The sequence below is a fragment of the Cebus imitator genome, unplaced genomic scaffold, assembly GCF_001604975.1.
Source record: "Cebus imitator isolate Cc_AM_T3 unplaced genomic scaffold, Cebus_imitator-1.0 Scaffold369, whole genome shotgun sequence".
NCBI lineage: Eukaryota > Metazoa > Chordata > Mammalia > Primates > Cebidae > Cebus > Cebus imitator.
Window position 1 is genome coordinate 210,570 of NW_016107684.1, and position 16,470 is coordinate 227,039.

The 16,470-nt window shown below is 38.9% G+C and overlaps 1 protein-coding gene across 2 annotated transcripts in view; it reads left to right on the forward strand.

Annotated features, from left to right (window-relative positions):
- The first annotated feature begins 959 nt into the window (after positions 1-959).
- Positions 960-16,470, forward strand: part of MEP1B (meprin A subunit beta) — a 28,950-nt gene continuing 13,439 nt past the window's right edge. The window contains exons 1-7 of one of the 2 annotated variants that reach the window (XM_017507130.2): positions 962-1,122; positions 3,082-3,100; positions 4,000-4,044; positions 4,128-4,171; positions 6,717-6,795; positions 14,433-14,550; positions 15,700-15,878. In XM_017507130.2, the coding sequence (XP_017362619.1) occupies positions 1,060-1,122; positions 3,082-3,100; positions 4,000-4,044; positions 4,128-4,171; positions 6,717-6,795; positions 14,433-14,550; positions 15,700-15,878 (547 nt within the window). In that variant the 5' untranslated portion in view covers positions 962-1,059. Of the gene's footprint in view, positions 1,123-3,081; positions 3,101-3,999; positions 4,045-4,127; positions 4,172-6,716; positions 6,796-14,432; positions 14,551-15,699; positions 15,879-16,470 lie in introns of both variants that reach the window. The other variant, XM_037730930.1, reaches the window with a different exon arrangement.

The window sequence follows — 16,470 nt, forward strand, 5'->3', positions numbered from 1 at the left end:
TTTTTGAGATGGAGTGCACCTGTCGCCCAGGCTGGAGTGCAGTGGTATGATCTTGGCTCACTGCAACCTCCGCCTTCTGGGTTCAAGTGATTCTCCTGCCCCAGCCTCTTGAGTAGCTGGGATTACAGACATGCACCACCATGCCCACCTAATTTTTGTATTTGTAGGTGAGATGGGGTTTCATTGTGTTGGCCAGGCTGGTCTCGAACTCCTGATCTCAGGTGATCCGCCTGCCTCGACCTACCAAAATGCTGGAATTACAGACTTGAACCACTGTGGCCAAAAATTAGGATTTGAAAAATATTATCCTGCATCATGAGTAAGTTGAATATGAAGCCATGGAAACTGAGAGAGCAAGTTGTTTCTAAAGAGAAATTATCCCAAGAAAAGGAGGAAAAAGTGAGAAAGAATTAAGAGATGGATTGGGAACATTATTTTATTAGAAAATCAGTGACTATTCCTACCTTTATGACCCATGTCCCACCAGTGTTTGCTTGATGGGAATTTTTAGGAATGAGGTACATTGCTATCTTACTATTTTATATCTGAATAACGGGTATGCCTGACTTTTAGCACATTAATGGATTTTATAATTCAATAAATTATAGGCACTTAATAAAATTTTATTAAATGAATGAATGATAAAAAGCAGTGGACATAACTGGATATATTAAAGCAGCATGGGGCTATATGAGCAAGGAGGAGTTTCATAAGATTAGGATTAAAAATTAATTTGATATATATATTTTTTGCTCAAGTGGTGTTTACTAGTCTTGGGGACCAGTACATACGCATTACAGAATGTATTTCATTAATAAGTCTCAGTCAGGCACTTAACTATTGACACGGGAAACAGAAACAACCCAATAAATCGACTCTGCAGAGCTGTGTTAAAGGTTTTGGACTTTCATCCCTTGATTAGAGGTATTACTACAGCATCAAGCTGGCCTGCAATATGGATCATCGAGATCAAAGGCTATAAGTTATAATGTTTGCCTTTTAAAAAGTCAGTTCAACCCTGCATGTCATAGTTAGCAACTTGCAACTGGAAGCTACAACATGGATTTATGGAATCTGTCTTGGTTTCTGTTCTTGGATGCTCTTCTCGTGATTTCTGGCTTGGTAAGGAAACAATGTATAGAAAAGAATTAAAAAATTTTGGGACAGTTGATATTGATTGTTAAAAAACAACTGTTTGTTAATTTTTGGTCTTTTTATACATCTCAAAATGTTGATCTCAAATGAGTATTTCTTTTTGGAGAGTGGGGGTGAATAGGGTGTAGGGAGTGACAAATAGCTGCACCAGAGTAGAGACATTGCCATAAGGTTATGTTTTCCTTTGAGTTTCACATGGTGTAACAATTTTTCTTTTGATAAGATTATAAATGTGAATTTTGAAAATCATACCATTTTTACTGCTGAATGAAATGCAGATTGCTGTGCAGTAACTTGAGACATGAATGAGTGTCACAGGTACCTTCAGTAGTTACAAAGTTTTTGTAACATGGTATTTCTTTTCTACTTCTTCATCAATTGAGACTAATCTTTTCTATCATGTAGTTTGTATCACAAACCAACCCAATGTTTTAAATGAAGTTTCAAACAGCTGGTGGAAAATCTTCAGTTGTTATTTTAAAATAACAATTATTATATTGGGCTGATATTCTATGAATAGGAACTAGGGCATTGCAAACGAGATACTGATGAATACATGTTAAACTGTAATTAGGAATAAATCCTTGATAACTTTGTTCTGTAGGTGCACTGGCATTCCTTTATGAGTGTGTGCCTGTGTGTTGTTATGTGTGAAACATGCAAAACACTTGTTAATGTCAAAAATGATGGTAACCCCAGCCATCCAGTTCATTCCCATGTTTTATTAAACACTCCAAATGATTCTAGTATTTACATATGTAAGCTGTATTTGAATAAAATTGTACTTTACACTTTTGTGACAATTTATTACAGCTTACAATGTGCTTTCTTTCACATTATATCCTGTAACCCTCACAATACACATGCAAAGCATGTAGTGACCATATTTTATGGACAGTCTGAGTGCCTGGAAGGTGAACTGAATTACTCTTAGTTAGTAGAACTGGGAACATAACCCAGACAGTCCTATGAACTTTTTTATTCAATTACACTAAGATGTTTCTCAGGTTTACTTCTTTTTTTTTTTTCTCCTTTGGACATGTAGTCTGAATTTCATTGACCATTTTTGGAGAATCTATTTTCAGAAAAAAAATTAATCACAAAATGTAACCATTGTTTTTTTCTTAAATATTTGGTATTGTCTTTGAAGACAGAGTTATTCTGGGAGACACATAAAAGTAAAATAACCTGATTAATGAGTCTTGAATAAAATTTATTTTTAACATATTATTATAAATTATTGCTGGGCACGGTAGCTCACACCTATAATCCCAGCACTTTGGGAGGCTGAGGGGAGCTGATCATGAGGTCAGGAGTTCGAGTCCAGCCTGGCCAACATTGTGAAACCCTGTCTCTACTAAAAATACAAAAATTACCTGGGCATGATGGCAGGCGCCTGTAATCCCAGCTACTCAGGAGGCTGAGGCAGGAGAATTGCTTGAACCTGGCAGGCGGAGGTTGCAGTGAGCCAAGATTGTGCCACTGCACTCCAGTCTGGGTGACAGAGTGAAACTCCATCTCAAAAAAAAAAAAAATTACAATATTATTTCAACATTGGGAATAAATTATTAGGTTTTTCAAACATTGCTCCATGAATGCTTTAGAAAATCATGTGTAAACTGAGCACTTATTTGAGAGCTAGAGTCTTATGTTCTACCTTCCTCCCCCAAGTTTTGAAGTTGGTTTCTTGTTTCCTTCACCTTCAAATTGATTTAACAGGCTGTTCCATTTTCCATATAAAATGAGAAGACCTTTTGATCAAAAAGTCATCTTAGACTTCAATTTAGCAATCCTAAATACATGTCAGAAGGTAATCCATGATATTAATGACAAAATAAACAACAAATGGTTAGATATAAACTGAATCCAAGAAGGCCATTCTTGGGCATTATAATAATATGTTTTGTTTATGTGTTTGTTTCTCAGCCAACTCCAGAAAACTTTGGTGAGTCTATTTTGAGTTTTGCTCTAGGTTGTAGAGAACCTTGGACATATTTAATGCTAAGCATCATACATAATTACTTATGCATAATTCATGCATAATTGCATTGAACTTTGATCTAACACTGGATTCTTTTGGTTTATGAAGGGATATTTTATTGTCCATGTTCCAGGATTCATATATCCAGCAGAAAAATAGAAGGTGGTATGGGAAAGGCCAAGAACAGCGACTGACACATAGACATCCCTTAAATGCTTGTTATTACTATTTTTGTTTTTTTGTGTCAAATCAGATGGACCTAATAATACAATCTACTCAGTGTTCACTTTACTATTTTTGTTATTTTGTGCCAAATCAGAGGGACCTAATAATATAATCTACTCAGTATTCACTTGCATACTCAGAGATTTGGCTATATTATATATCCCTTTGCAACTGAAAATAATAATTCAAGTTTAACTTAAAAATTTTGCTTGAAAGTTCCAAGGTATACTACTAGCAAGTGATATACATGTATGAGTAGATTGGGCTAATTTGACCAAATTTAATCATTTGTTTCCTATTTAATCTGGTCTTCTAGTCTTTCAAATTAAGCTTAATAATATACTGAGCAATGAATTTCTTATTCCTGAATTCATCTGACATTCCAGAAATATGGATAGGACAGAATACATACACAAAACCTCTTTAGACCCCAACCTAGCTCATAGGAGATTCTTAATCAATCAATCAATCAATTAATCAATGTATGTCGAGTCAGAATCTAGTAGTCACCTGAGGGCAAAAAGAGACTTGCTTAGTTCTGATTATATAAATGATAAAGATTTGCTCTTTTTATAAACATGATGTTCAATGTGTTTTTTTTTTTTTTTTTTTTTTTTTTTTTTTTGTTTTAATCAAAGACATAGATGGTGGAATGGACCAGGACATATTTGATATCAATGAAGGTTTGTGGACTTTTTTTACATCATCTCTTAAGTAGAGAGTTTGAATCCAATTTGCTAACATGAATTTTTATCTTCACTCTTAGGTTTGGGACTGGACCTTTTTGAGGGTGACATCAGACTAGATGGGGTGAGTTGAAACAGTGTGAAGAAGAATCTTCTATTAACTACTGGAAGCCAAATTCAGAGTAACTGAGAAAGATTAGACAGCATGAATTTTGTTAAGCCCAACTATCTCTAAGTGCACAGAATCATGTCGACACATTTATTCAATGAATCTATCATACTAGAAGGAATGCATACAATTGTGTCTTCATCTTTCATTACTCAGATTTCTGTGTGGTTCAAGCCACCATAACTCATTACATAGGTCTTAGTCTTATTGATTTGATTGATTTTCATTGGAGCCATATGACATTTTCATTTTAAAATAGGACCTCACAGATTCAATCTAGTGGAAGCAAAATTAAACTGAATTTGTAAACATCTTCAGTGAATCAGGCTTTTTACCACAATGAATAGATTTTGTGACTTCTACCCTGGCCTTAGCTAAAAATAATGTTGCCAAGTAAAGACCCTCCCAAACCTATTCATGAAGAGTGTTGATTCTCATCTAAGTCATCATGCCACACAGTTAAACACAGGTATCTTACATGTAGATTAGGGGGACTAAAAAGTTCACTATCATAAAAGCACTATTTTTTTTTCAGCGTTCTCTCACAGAATGAAAATAAGCACTATTTTTTAAAAGACAAGATATAGTTTATTGTCCACTCAATTGAAAAGATTAAGAAACTTAATACTTACTATCCCTTTTAGTGATGATAAAGAGAAACCAGGATGCTTGTTTTGAATGTGTTTATAACATGTTACAATGGACAGTGTATAATCTTGAAAAAAAGAGAGAAGACAATTTGACAAGAGCCATCATAATTTAAAATATGTATGCCATATGACCTATAAATTATCCAATAGATCTTTTCCTTTAAAATTCTGCTCTTCCAACACAGGCTTGAGTCACTCCCTTACTTCCTTTATCATAAGCACCAACATCCCTCACAGTCCTCCCATCCTCAGGAAACAGAGCTACAGTGTTCCAGGCTTAGTCCTGAGCCTACTCTTCTATCTGTATTCTCTCTTGATCTCACCTTGGGCCAGGGATTTAAATGTCATCCCCATGCCAGTGACTCCAAAGGCGTATCTCTGGTCCTCTCCTTTCCCTGAGCTCCAGACTGGTCTATCCAAGCACTAATTTGCCAGCTCCACTTGAATGTCTACAAGACATCTCAAACCTAAGGTGTCCTCTGATCAGGTAAACTCTGATCTTGCCTCCAAACTGTCCCTCCCCACTCTCCCCTCCTTGTAAAGTCATCCTCACTCCCTGACTTCACTCAACTGAACACATACAAACTTTAAAAATCACCTTTGCTTCTCCTCTCTCCTTCACTTCCCATCCTGCCTGTCAGCAAGTTCCATCATTTCTAGCTCTAACATACACTGCAAATCATCCACTTTTCTCTATCACTCTAATTCAAGTCCCATCATCTCTTGCCTAGCTTTTCCCATTAGCCTCCTAATTTGTCTTTCTATTTCATATATTGTTCCCCTATAATCTTTTCCACCCTGTTACTTGCCCTCATCTCCTACAGCAAAATCATTTTTCAAACAGGCAGTGACTTCATTCCACCTCCTGGCTTGAAACTCTTCCATAGCTGCCTATGGGTTTAGAATCATCTCCAGACTTAGCCCTAGCCCTCTAAGCCTAGCATGACTTCGCTCCTGCTTCCCTCCCCTCCCACCCCTCTCCTCTCTTTTTCTCCCCTCTTGTCTCATCCATGCTGTCTCCTAACTCATTAGGCTACTGGTCTCAACACATATTCAAAACAAACCAGGCATATTCCAACCTAAGAACCAGAGCAACTAATATTCCCTCTGCCTTGAACCACCTTTCCAGGCAATGCTGGCTCTTTCTTGCGATTTCTATTTCCGCTTAAATGTCATCCCTTCAGAAAGGTCTGTCTTCATCACTCCATCTCATATACTCACTCATCCCTGTGCCCTTGTTCACACATCTCTTTCTAATTTCCTTCCTGTGATCTTGTTTAAACATTTTTTTCCCATACTCTTTTCTCTCCTCCACTAGATAAAAGCTCCATGAAGCCAGATACTTTTGTTACCAAGGAATCTCTGTTCTCTAGAACAATATTCAATGTATTGACTGGGTAAATACATTAGTGAAATATTATTCATTTTCTAGTATGCAGTTTGAAACCTTTAAAAATTTCTGAAAACTTTGGCCCAGCTCATGTGTGACTTTTTCTGATATTGTGCGATCCAGATTATCAAGGTATTAATATCACTTTTTTCTTGCATATTTTTAATCTTTAAGTGTAAGATACTAACCTATAAATCTACCAATATTTGTAGTTCATATTTCCAACAGTTATTTTCTACATTATTCCTTCTTCAACTATATTAACAAAATTAACGATAGAAATTAGTAATTTCCTCCTAGAAACTTTGTCATATTATGATAAACGTAGGGCCACACACACACACACACAATTTTTGCTGAGAGAGCTTTAAACTTCATTTATTTCTAGATTAACTACTGATTGTTTCCTAAGTTTTTGCCTTATTCGTTTAACTGGCCCTTTCTCATTTATTTTTGACAGGCACAGGTTAGAAATTCCATCATTGGAGAAAATTATAGATGGCCTCATACAATTCCATATGTTCTAGAAGATAGCTTGGGTTAGTATGCACCTTGGAGTATCCATAACTAATGTATATTTCTGACAGAATATGATTACAGTGTTCAAAGGGTGGGCTTATATAGTCTTTAAGGTTTTGTTTGTTTGCTCTTTTGTGTGGCTATGTGCATTTACTTAAAAAAATAAGCAAAATGAACAATAAAAATAACCTAAATGATTCTGTCTGAAATATTTACGGTGTCTTGACCAATATAGTAATTAGTTCAACCAACATTTATGGAAAGCCTACTCTGTTATGCTAAGGACATAACAATTAAGGAGCCAGTCTTTTTTTGGGGGTAGGGGCTCTGAATCATGTATTCATTGAACCAGTGCAAAAACATATTTTGGGGAGCAAGCAGGCCAGGCCAGGGTCCCGGGAAGATGCTGGGAGTGTGGTGGGGTGAAACATGGAAGAAGAGAGCCTTGCTTCCTCTTCTGATGGCAGGTACACCCCGTCTCCTGGATTCTGGATTCCTGGTGAGTGGGGCCGCTGACTGTTCATCTGCCTGTCTCCTTCTACCCCTACAAGCTCAGGGAAGAAGGGTCCTTGGAAGCCAGGGGCTGGGAGCCCAGTTTCTCTGGTACCCTCACTGACTTGGGCTCAGTAGCCATGGGTTCTTCAGCCTTATCACTGTTTCTGTTGGCCTCCTGAAGCTGGCGTCACCATGCCACCTTGGCGTTCAGATTCTCCAAATCTTTTTGGCTGAGAGGAATGAAGAGGGTGCCATTGATGCCTTTGAACTGCTCCAAGACGCTGGCTATGCCAGGGGCTGTGAAGTTGAGGGGTGGGATATTGTTGCTGGAGCCATCGTGGTAGATCTCGTTGACGGTGTGCTGCAGGGCCACGGCCAGCTGGGTCAAGCGCTTGAGGTACTCTGAGCTCTCCTTGGTCTTCCCCTGGTCCTCGCTTAGGTGGGTCTTAGGGAGGGTGTGCAGCCTTCCTTCTTGTGCTGCAGGGCCAACCGGAAATCAGCTTTGCTCTCACAGACCCGGTGACAAGGTGGTGGCCAAGGGCCACCTTGAGGGCCTCGGGCCCGTGGTAGGTGGTGCTGACAGCCAATGTGCTATCCAGGAAGCATGGTGACAGGTCGTACTCCATCACCCTGTGCAGCACCCACCCAATGTTGTCCAGAAGCTCCACCTCGGGTGTCTTTTTTTTTTTTAAATGAGTTTTCTCATATGTATAATTGATCACAGGGTAAACCTTAAAATAAAGAATGGCTCCCTGTGAGCCCATCAGTGTGGCCCTGCACCTGTTTAACAAAGTGTACGAAGCAGTGCACATGAGGTAGCACCTGCAGCGTGAGGTAGCGGGTGCCATGCAGCAGGCTCAGCACCAGGGACACATGCCTGCTGGTGAAGCAGTGCAGGGCCAGGTGCATGTTTTCCTGGATGGTATTGGGGTGCTTGATGCCCATCACCTGCGCGCTCATCAGCACTGCCTTCTGCTGGCTTCTCAGGGCCTCTGCGCACTTACCCATGATGTAGAGGAGGCAGGCGAGGGGGCACAGGTCCACGTGCATTGCTCCATATACTTTGTTAAACAGGTACAGGGAAGGCCTGACTGATGGGAGCCAGTCTTTATTTTAAGGTTTCCTCTATGATCAGTTATACATATGAGACAATGCATAAAATAACCAACTAAATACAACTTGAGGAAGTGGCATTGTTTTATCAACATTTTATTTTGCCAGGTCAGGAACTTAATAACAACCCACTAGCTTTTATCATCCTCTTTTCATACAATAAATGATGTTATTAGTTTAGTATTAAAATGTTAAAAAGTCAGAATAATCAAATCCAAAACTAAGGACAGTTATCTATAGAAGAAATTTAATTGTGTTGGAAAACTCTAAGCATGATCTTCATTTTATCTATGGACCAGTGACAATGATGTCACTGACCAGCATTAGTTTAGAAATTGCTCTTTGGGAAAAGTTTGGGTAGAAATTCTGTTATAGTTTTTTAATTTTTAATTTTATTTTTCATTTTTTTTTCTTTTTTTTGAGACAGAGAATTGCTCTGGAGTCAGTGGCATTATCTCAGGCTGGAGTGCAGTGGCACAATCTTGGCTTACTGCAGCCTCTACCTCCCGGGTTTCAGTGATTCTTCTGCCTCAGCTTCCTGAGGAGCTAGGATTACAGGAATGTGCTACCACACCTAGCTAATTTTTGAATTTTTAGTAGAGATGGGGTTTCACCATGTCAGCCAGGCTGGCCTTGAATTCCTGGCCTCAAGTGATCTGCCTGCCTCAGCTTCCCAAGTGCTGGGATTATAGCTGTGAGCCACTGCACCTGGCCTGCTATAGTTTTAAAAATTCTAAACTTTTATTTTAGCTTAAGGGGGTGCGTGTGCAGGTTTGTTACATGAGTGTGTTGCATGATGTTGAGGTTAGGGGTACAAATGAACCCATCACCCAGGAGCTGAGCATAGTACCCAATGGGTAGCTTCCCCAACGCTTTCCTCCCTCCCTTCCCCTTCTTGTCATCCCCAGTGTCATTCTTATCTTTACATCCATGTATACATAATATTTAGCTTCCACTTATGGGAGATCATACAGTATTTGAAAACCCTGCTATTTTCCTTAAAGATCATGCATTTCAGTGGATATTCACATAAAACAAGTCAATTATAATAGAATGGAATAAACATCATGATTAGTGATATGTTCAAAAAGCTATGGGAGCACATCGGAAGGGCATTAAATTCAACCCAGATAGAAAACATATTCATTATAAGCAGATGACACTAGATAGCAGGACTGCGACGAAGGTTGTATAAGTTGTACACCATACAACTGACATGGCCTCCTAAAGCTGGTGCCATCATGCCACCTTGGCTTTCAGATTCTCTAAGTCTTTGTGACTGAGAGGAATGAATGAAGAGAATGCCACAGATGATGTAGAGCTGCTTCAAGATGCTGCTCTCAGGTGGCTGGGTCAGGAAACAAGTGGCGCTGATACCAGGTTTACGTTCTTTCTGTTCACCAGGAGGCATTTGTTTTCTTGTGTGAAAGTGCTGTTCATTCATCTGGCCAGCCGGCAACTGCAGCACCTGCTCAGATGTAGTGCCTCTTTCTAATCGGCACACAGGTACCATGTGGGCTAGTGTGGCCTCTAATAGCAAGGGAAGGTGCTTTAGCCAGATGGACCATGATCTGTAAGGCTTGGAGAAGGGAGAAAACCCTGTACTGGGATTTAGATTGAGAGTGAGGAGGTAGGAAGTTGAGCAGGTAGGCAGAACCCTACCTGGGTTCTGGGGGAAGGACCTGGGTCTTTCCTATGTTAGAGAACTTGTTGTGTATACTAATAACATGGAACCACCAAAAGTATTATTGTGGCAGTGAGACTGTTAAAATTGCAGTTTAAAATAATCACTCTGGTTGAAGTATAGAAGATGTGTCATTAGTGAGGTAAAAAGAAGGTAGGGAGACCAGCTAGAAAACTACTGAGTAAATTCAGAGAAAGAATAAAGAGATTCCTAGTCAAGACTTTCTCAATAGGAATAGACAAAAGTAGATAAATCTAAAAGCTATTTAGGAGGCATTTGCTAGATTTGGTGACTGACTGTAAGAGGTCAAGAAGAAGGTGGGCCTAGGTAAAGAGATTCTAGTGCCTGGGATTCAGTTTTGGGTAACTGAGTGGATGGTAATGTCTTTAACCAGAATGGAGAATTTAACCTTGAGGAGCATGAGACAGAGAAGTACGGTGGAAATTTGTTTTTGACATGCAGAATTTGAAACGCATCAGGGTCACTGTGGTGGCGATACCAAATAAAGTGTTGGTATATGACTTGGTCATTCTAGATTGAGAAATGTTTGGGAGTCATTAGGATGTAAGAGATGGTTGGAGCCATAGTTATGGATGAGCATTTTATACAGTGCCTTGCATATAACAGGTGCTCCATAGATAACTGGATTTTATTGATTTATCCTGGAAGGTTACGCGGAATAAGTAAGACGATGGTCAAGAATGAAACTCAGTGCCATTTTTTGGAACTGGTATAGAAGGAACATCTGGTGGAAGTTATTGAGAAGGGGGAATTGGCCAGGGAGATAGATGAAAAACCAACAGTAGGGTAGGGAAAGCCAAGGCAAGAGTAGTTAACAGGGTTGGAAAATACAAAGACCGCACAAAACATGAGGAGAGAAAGATATTCATTGACTTTTGGAATCAGGAACCTGAAAGATTTTGAATATATATATATTTTTGGCTTAGTGTTTTGATAAAAAATTTTTAAGTTCTTTTGTTTTAAACCGACCTTCCTTCCTTCCTTCCTTCCTTCCTTCCTTCCTTCCTTCCTTCCTTCCTTCCTTCCTTCCTTCCCACTCTGTCACCCAGGCTGGAGTGCAGTGGTGTGATCTTGGCTCACTGCAACCAGTGCCTCCCAGGCTCAAGTAATCCTCCCACCTCAGCCTCCCAAGTATCTGGGACCACAGGTGCATGCCACTATACTTGGCTATTTTTTGTATTTTTGGTAGAGATGGGGTTTTACCATGTTGCCCAGGCTGGTCTTGAATTCCTGAACTCAAGCAATCCACCTGCCTTGTCCTTCCAAAGTGCTGGGATTTCAGGCGTGAGCCACCACGTCCAGCTGTATTTCTTTTTTTTTTTTTTAAATCCATTCTCCTAATTATGTTCCATGAAAGATTAGGGAGCTTTAATTTTATATATCTCTTAGTCCATTTTTCCCCATGTATTTTAACTAAAGCCCTCTAAACTTATGAACTTTATTTATTTTTAAACAACATTATAAACAACATAATGAATGCCTTGAGGACAAGAGCTATTTTTCATCTTGCAAACTGTAGGATTACCATAGATTCTGTCATGTTATATGTAGTTAATAACATTTTTGAAATAAATTGATAAGCATATCTGTGTGTGTATATATCTATCTATATATATAAATGAAATATGTTAGGTAAAAATTCAGCCTAGAAACTGTGCACATTTTTACATAGTTATAACTATGATGTCTTAAGTTTTTTGTTCTAATTTTGTTCACTTAATGCTATTGCATTTGTTTTTGTGTTGTATAGTCTTCTTACTAGAATCAAACTTCAAATTTTTATAGACCAATTTTTAAAAATTATATGATTTTGATTATTTCTTGTTTAGAAAATACCTTTGTTTAATGTTGTAGAATTCAACTTATTTTCTATGTAAGAAAAGTATCCTCATGTTTCAGAAATGTATACCATCTTCAAATGACTCAGACTAAGAAAATTACTAAGTAAGGCCACTCTTACAGGTAGCAAAAGTAAATAACTATGAAGGGTTGATTCTGGAAGGCCCTATTGCTCAGATTCTAGTAGGTCGACCTGTAGGGCTGTAGTCTTTGAGCTTGAACTTCAGATGTTACCTGGCTGGTAGATGCAAATTCCCTGAAAGGTGTAACACTCAAAGCAGCCATTTATATTTTCCAGGGCCTAAGTTACAATTCCTTGCCTTTGTGCCAAGGAAGAAAAAGCAGTGGGGGATGCTGAGGGTAAAGAGTTGGGGATGGAAATGAAGGGGAAGGTGCTAGAAACTGGAAGGGCCTACTAAGGGGAAACAATCCTGAACAGCTGCTTACTGAACCCCTAGGATTGCCAGCAACTTGCCTCATTTTTCGAAGCCTAGGGATTTCTATGACATGGTTTCAAGTGGAGCTTTCTGCCTCTATGACATAAGGTTAACTAAGGCCTTTGGTAAATAAAGGCATATGGAAAATAAAGATCTTATCTTGGTTGAGGGCCTCACTGTTTATCAAGCTTTCACATGTTACTTTATTTATTAATTCAACACAGGGAAGAAAGTATCTTCCTTAAGTATCAATAAGTGGCCTAGACTAGTATGATCTTTTTACATTCTGTTTAAACCAGTGATATGATGGTCAGAATCATCATAACTTAATTGAAGGAAGCATTACATTTGAAATAATAACCCAAATATGATACTTATAGCACAGAACATTTTGCATGCTACAGCCATATGTAGATACACACACATACACACACACACACACACGTGCACACAAACACTCACACTTTGCATTCTATTTCAGGGTGTTCATAGACCTTCCCATCTCGAGGTCTTCCGATTAAAAGCCCAGCTGTGAGGACTTAAATGCATATTGTAGCTTCTCAGACTAAGTATGTGGTGGTAATTTATTTTGATTGCCCATGATCCAATGCCTAATGGATCCAATTTTTAATGCTCCATTCTTTAAAATGATAAAAACAATATTCAATGATGAAAAAAGATTTTGATGACACAGTATTTAGAGAAAAAACAGTTGGTAAAATGCTATGTAAATGATGACTTTATTTTTAACAGAAATATTAATATATGTATGTGATATATGCATTCAAAGGCAAAATGATAGGATTTTAAATTTCTTTTTATTCATATCCATTTTTAACTTATTTATAATAATAGTGTATTATTTGTGTGGTATTGTAAAAGTCTGAACTTAGTGCCTTTTACAACTTAATGGATTTTAGGGTCTTCCCTATGTGAATCCTGTTCTTGATCTTCTTAGACCTGCCTTGACATAGGCAAAGCAAGTAATCCTCCTTGAACGTCTATTTAACGGTCACTCAAGAAGGGCGAAAGGAAATGAATGTTTGACAGATGCTAATTTCACTTGGAATTTCACCTTTACTTTCTCTTATTATATTCACAATACCCTGCAAAGTTGATTTTATTTCCTCACTGAATTGATGATAACACCAAAACTCCAAAGGTTGATGGCAAAAAATGTATGTCAAAAGTTATATGGCAAATAACACCAAAGCTCCAAAGGTTGATGGAAAAAGTTGTATGTTAAAAGTAAGCGGTGAGGATAGGGAAAAACTTAGGTGTGTCTGGCTCCAAAGTCCAAGCACTTTCCCCTCTGCCATACTGTCTCCTGCCTCCTGGCAGGCTACCATCTTTCACTTCACTAGGACCTGGCCAATGTGATGCTTCTCCATGTGCATCTGATACATCCCCTTCCTCCTGGTCACTCACAAGTTTATTTTCCTGCATGTTGGTTCTTCTAAGCCTCTGCCTTCTTTGAGCTCTATATCCACATCATTCTTATCTCCAAAGCATTAGCTCTTACCCATATTTTGGACCCTGAGCTCACTTGCAGACCTCATGAAAGCTCTCTCTAGAAAATGCACTTCGCATATGTAGATATGTGTGCACACACACACACACACACACACACACACACTTTGCATACTATTTCAGGGTGTTCATAGACCTTCCCATCTCAAGATCCTCAGATTAAAAGCCCAGCTGTGAGGCTTTAAATACATATTATGGCTTCTCAGATGAAGCATGTGATAGTGATTATTTATTTTGATTGCCTGTGATGCAATGGATATGTTCTCTGAGGTAAAGAAATGCATTTTTATTGTTTAGTAATGCACCATTAATGAGTGCTAGAGAAATATGAGGCCAAATAAGGAATCTGAAGAATAAGCAGATACTGTGTATGATATTCAATGGATAATGAATTTTAATTTTTGTAAAAATAAAAGACTCAACATTCATGAAGGAACTAACTCATGATAAGCAATATATTGCATGGCCTGCTTTCATGGTGGATTTTTCAATGGTGATTGTTTTAATAAGTATATTTTTGTTTGTTTTCTTCCTTCAGAAATGAATGCTAAGGGAGTTATCCTCAATGCATTTGAACGCTATCGCCTAAAAACATGTATCGACTTTAAGCCTTGGACTGGAGAAACAAACTATATATCAGTGATCAAGGGCAGTGGGTAAGTTGAAGAGTTAGTCTTCTAGGGCTTCTAAGGAGAACTCTAGTGCCTGGGACATTACATTATAGCAATCGTCCTAGGCTCTGACCTTTAGGAAGGGGTGGGGACTTTTTTGCTAGTTGCTGGAGAGTAAAAGACAACTGGATCTAGTTTTCATAGACATACAAATTATATTTTCAGACATACAACCACCTTTAGACAAGGTGGATGGGATCGCATGCCATCAGACCCACAACATTGTGAATCTCAGCCTGTTTCTAATTTACATACTGTTTATCCCTTTCAAGTAAAAAACATGTGTATGTAGGCAGGTCCATGTCTGTATTTAAATTTACTTTAACCTAACCACTCATTTTTTGAGTTAAGAAGGCGACAGTATTATTTGTCTTGAGGTCAGCAATTCTGAGTGGTTGCTGTCCCCGTAAAGCCCTTGGTAATGGGCATAGGCACATCCAGGAGGATCTCAAAGACTATGAAATTCATAGGAAAAACCAGGACTAGGGGGATGATTTGCTCTTATGTAATATTTAGCATTAGGGGAACTTCTTTAAAGATCACCTGGTCTGTAAGGTTTTTTCATATTGCATAATACCTAGTATATTAGATCGTTCTTGCATTGCTATACAGAAATACCAGAGACTGGGTAATTTATACAGAAAAGAGGTTTAACTGGCTCACAGTTCTGCAGGCTTTACAGGAAGCATGGTGTTGACATCTGCTCAGCTTCTGGGGAGGCCTCCAGAGCTTATAATCTTGGTGGAAAGTGAAGGTAGAGCAGGTATGTCACATGGCAAAAGCAGGAGCCAGAGAGAGTGGGGAGGGGAAGGTGCCACACACTTTTAAATGACCAGATCTCATGAAAACTCACTATTGTGAAGACAGCACCAAGCCATGAGGGATTTGTCCTCATGACCCAAAGACCTCCCACCAGGTCCCACCTCCAGCACTGGGGATTACCATTCAACATGAGATTTGAGTAAGGACAATTATCCAAACTATATCACCTTTGTTAAGAGAGAAATGCACGGTGTTCAGATGGACGAGTAAAGGATTAGGTGGGTAATGAAGTGGACTAGGCAGTGGGGATTCTGCCCCGAAACCCCAAATTGTAATGTCCTCTTCCCCCTTTCTTGTAAACTCTTCTATAAGCTGCTGGTCTTCAGTAGGAAATAGGCGGATTGGGAGGCAAGAACTTTCCATCGGGGCAAACTGTGACCGAATAGCAACGGTTCAACATGAGTTCCTCCACGCTCTGGGATTCTGGCATGAGCAGTCACGTTCTGATCGGGATGACTATGTCAGGATAATGTGGGACAGAATTCAGTCAGGTACATTTATCTTGTTTTCCAACGTTTTTATTAAGGACTGAATTTCTAAGCATGTGTCCTCTCTTGTCCTCTGTGGCAACTGTTAATGATTTTAAGACTTTGATGTTTTGATGTCTTATTTCATTCAGCTCTAACTCATTCTGAGCTATGAGAGCACTAGTATTCCAAAACTCATATGAGGTAGATATGTCCTTATAAACTGGGTTTGTGGTTCTTAAAGCACATTTGGTCCCATAGTATGTTCATGAGTGTTCTGTGGAAAGGGGTCTGTGGCCCAATTTGGCAAATCCTCAAGTCTGAGTCCATCTTGCACTGCTATAACAAAACACCACAGACTGGGTCATTTATAAAAACCTGAAATTTATCCCTCATTGTTCTGGTGGCTGGAAAGTCCGAAATCAAGGGGTGGACATTTGATGAGGGCCTTCTTGCTGTGTCTCATGCCATGGCAGAGGGCAGAAGGGCAAGGGAGAGTCAGAGAGAAAAAAACAGGGCCAAGTCTGTCTTCACAAGGAATCCAGTCCTGCAGTAGCAAACTTACTCCTGCAACAATGGAATTAATCCATTTATGAGACAGAGCCCGCATCGCCTA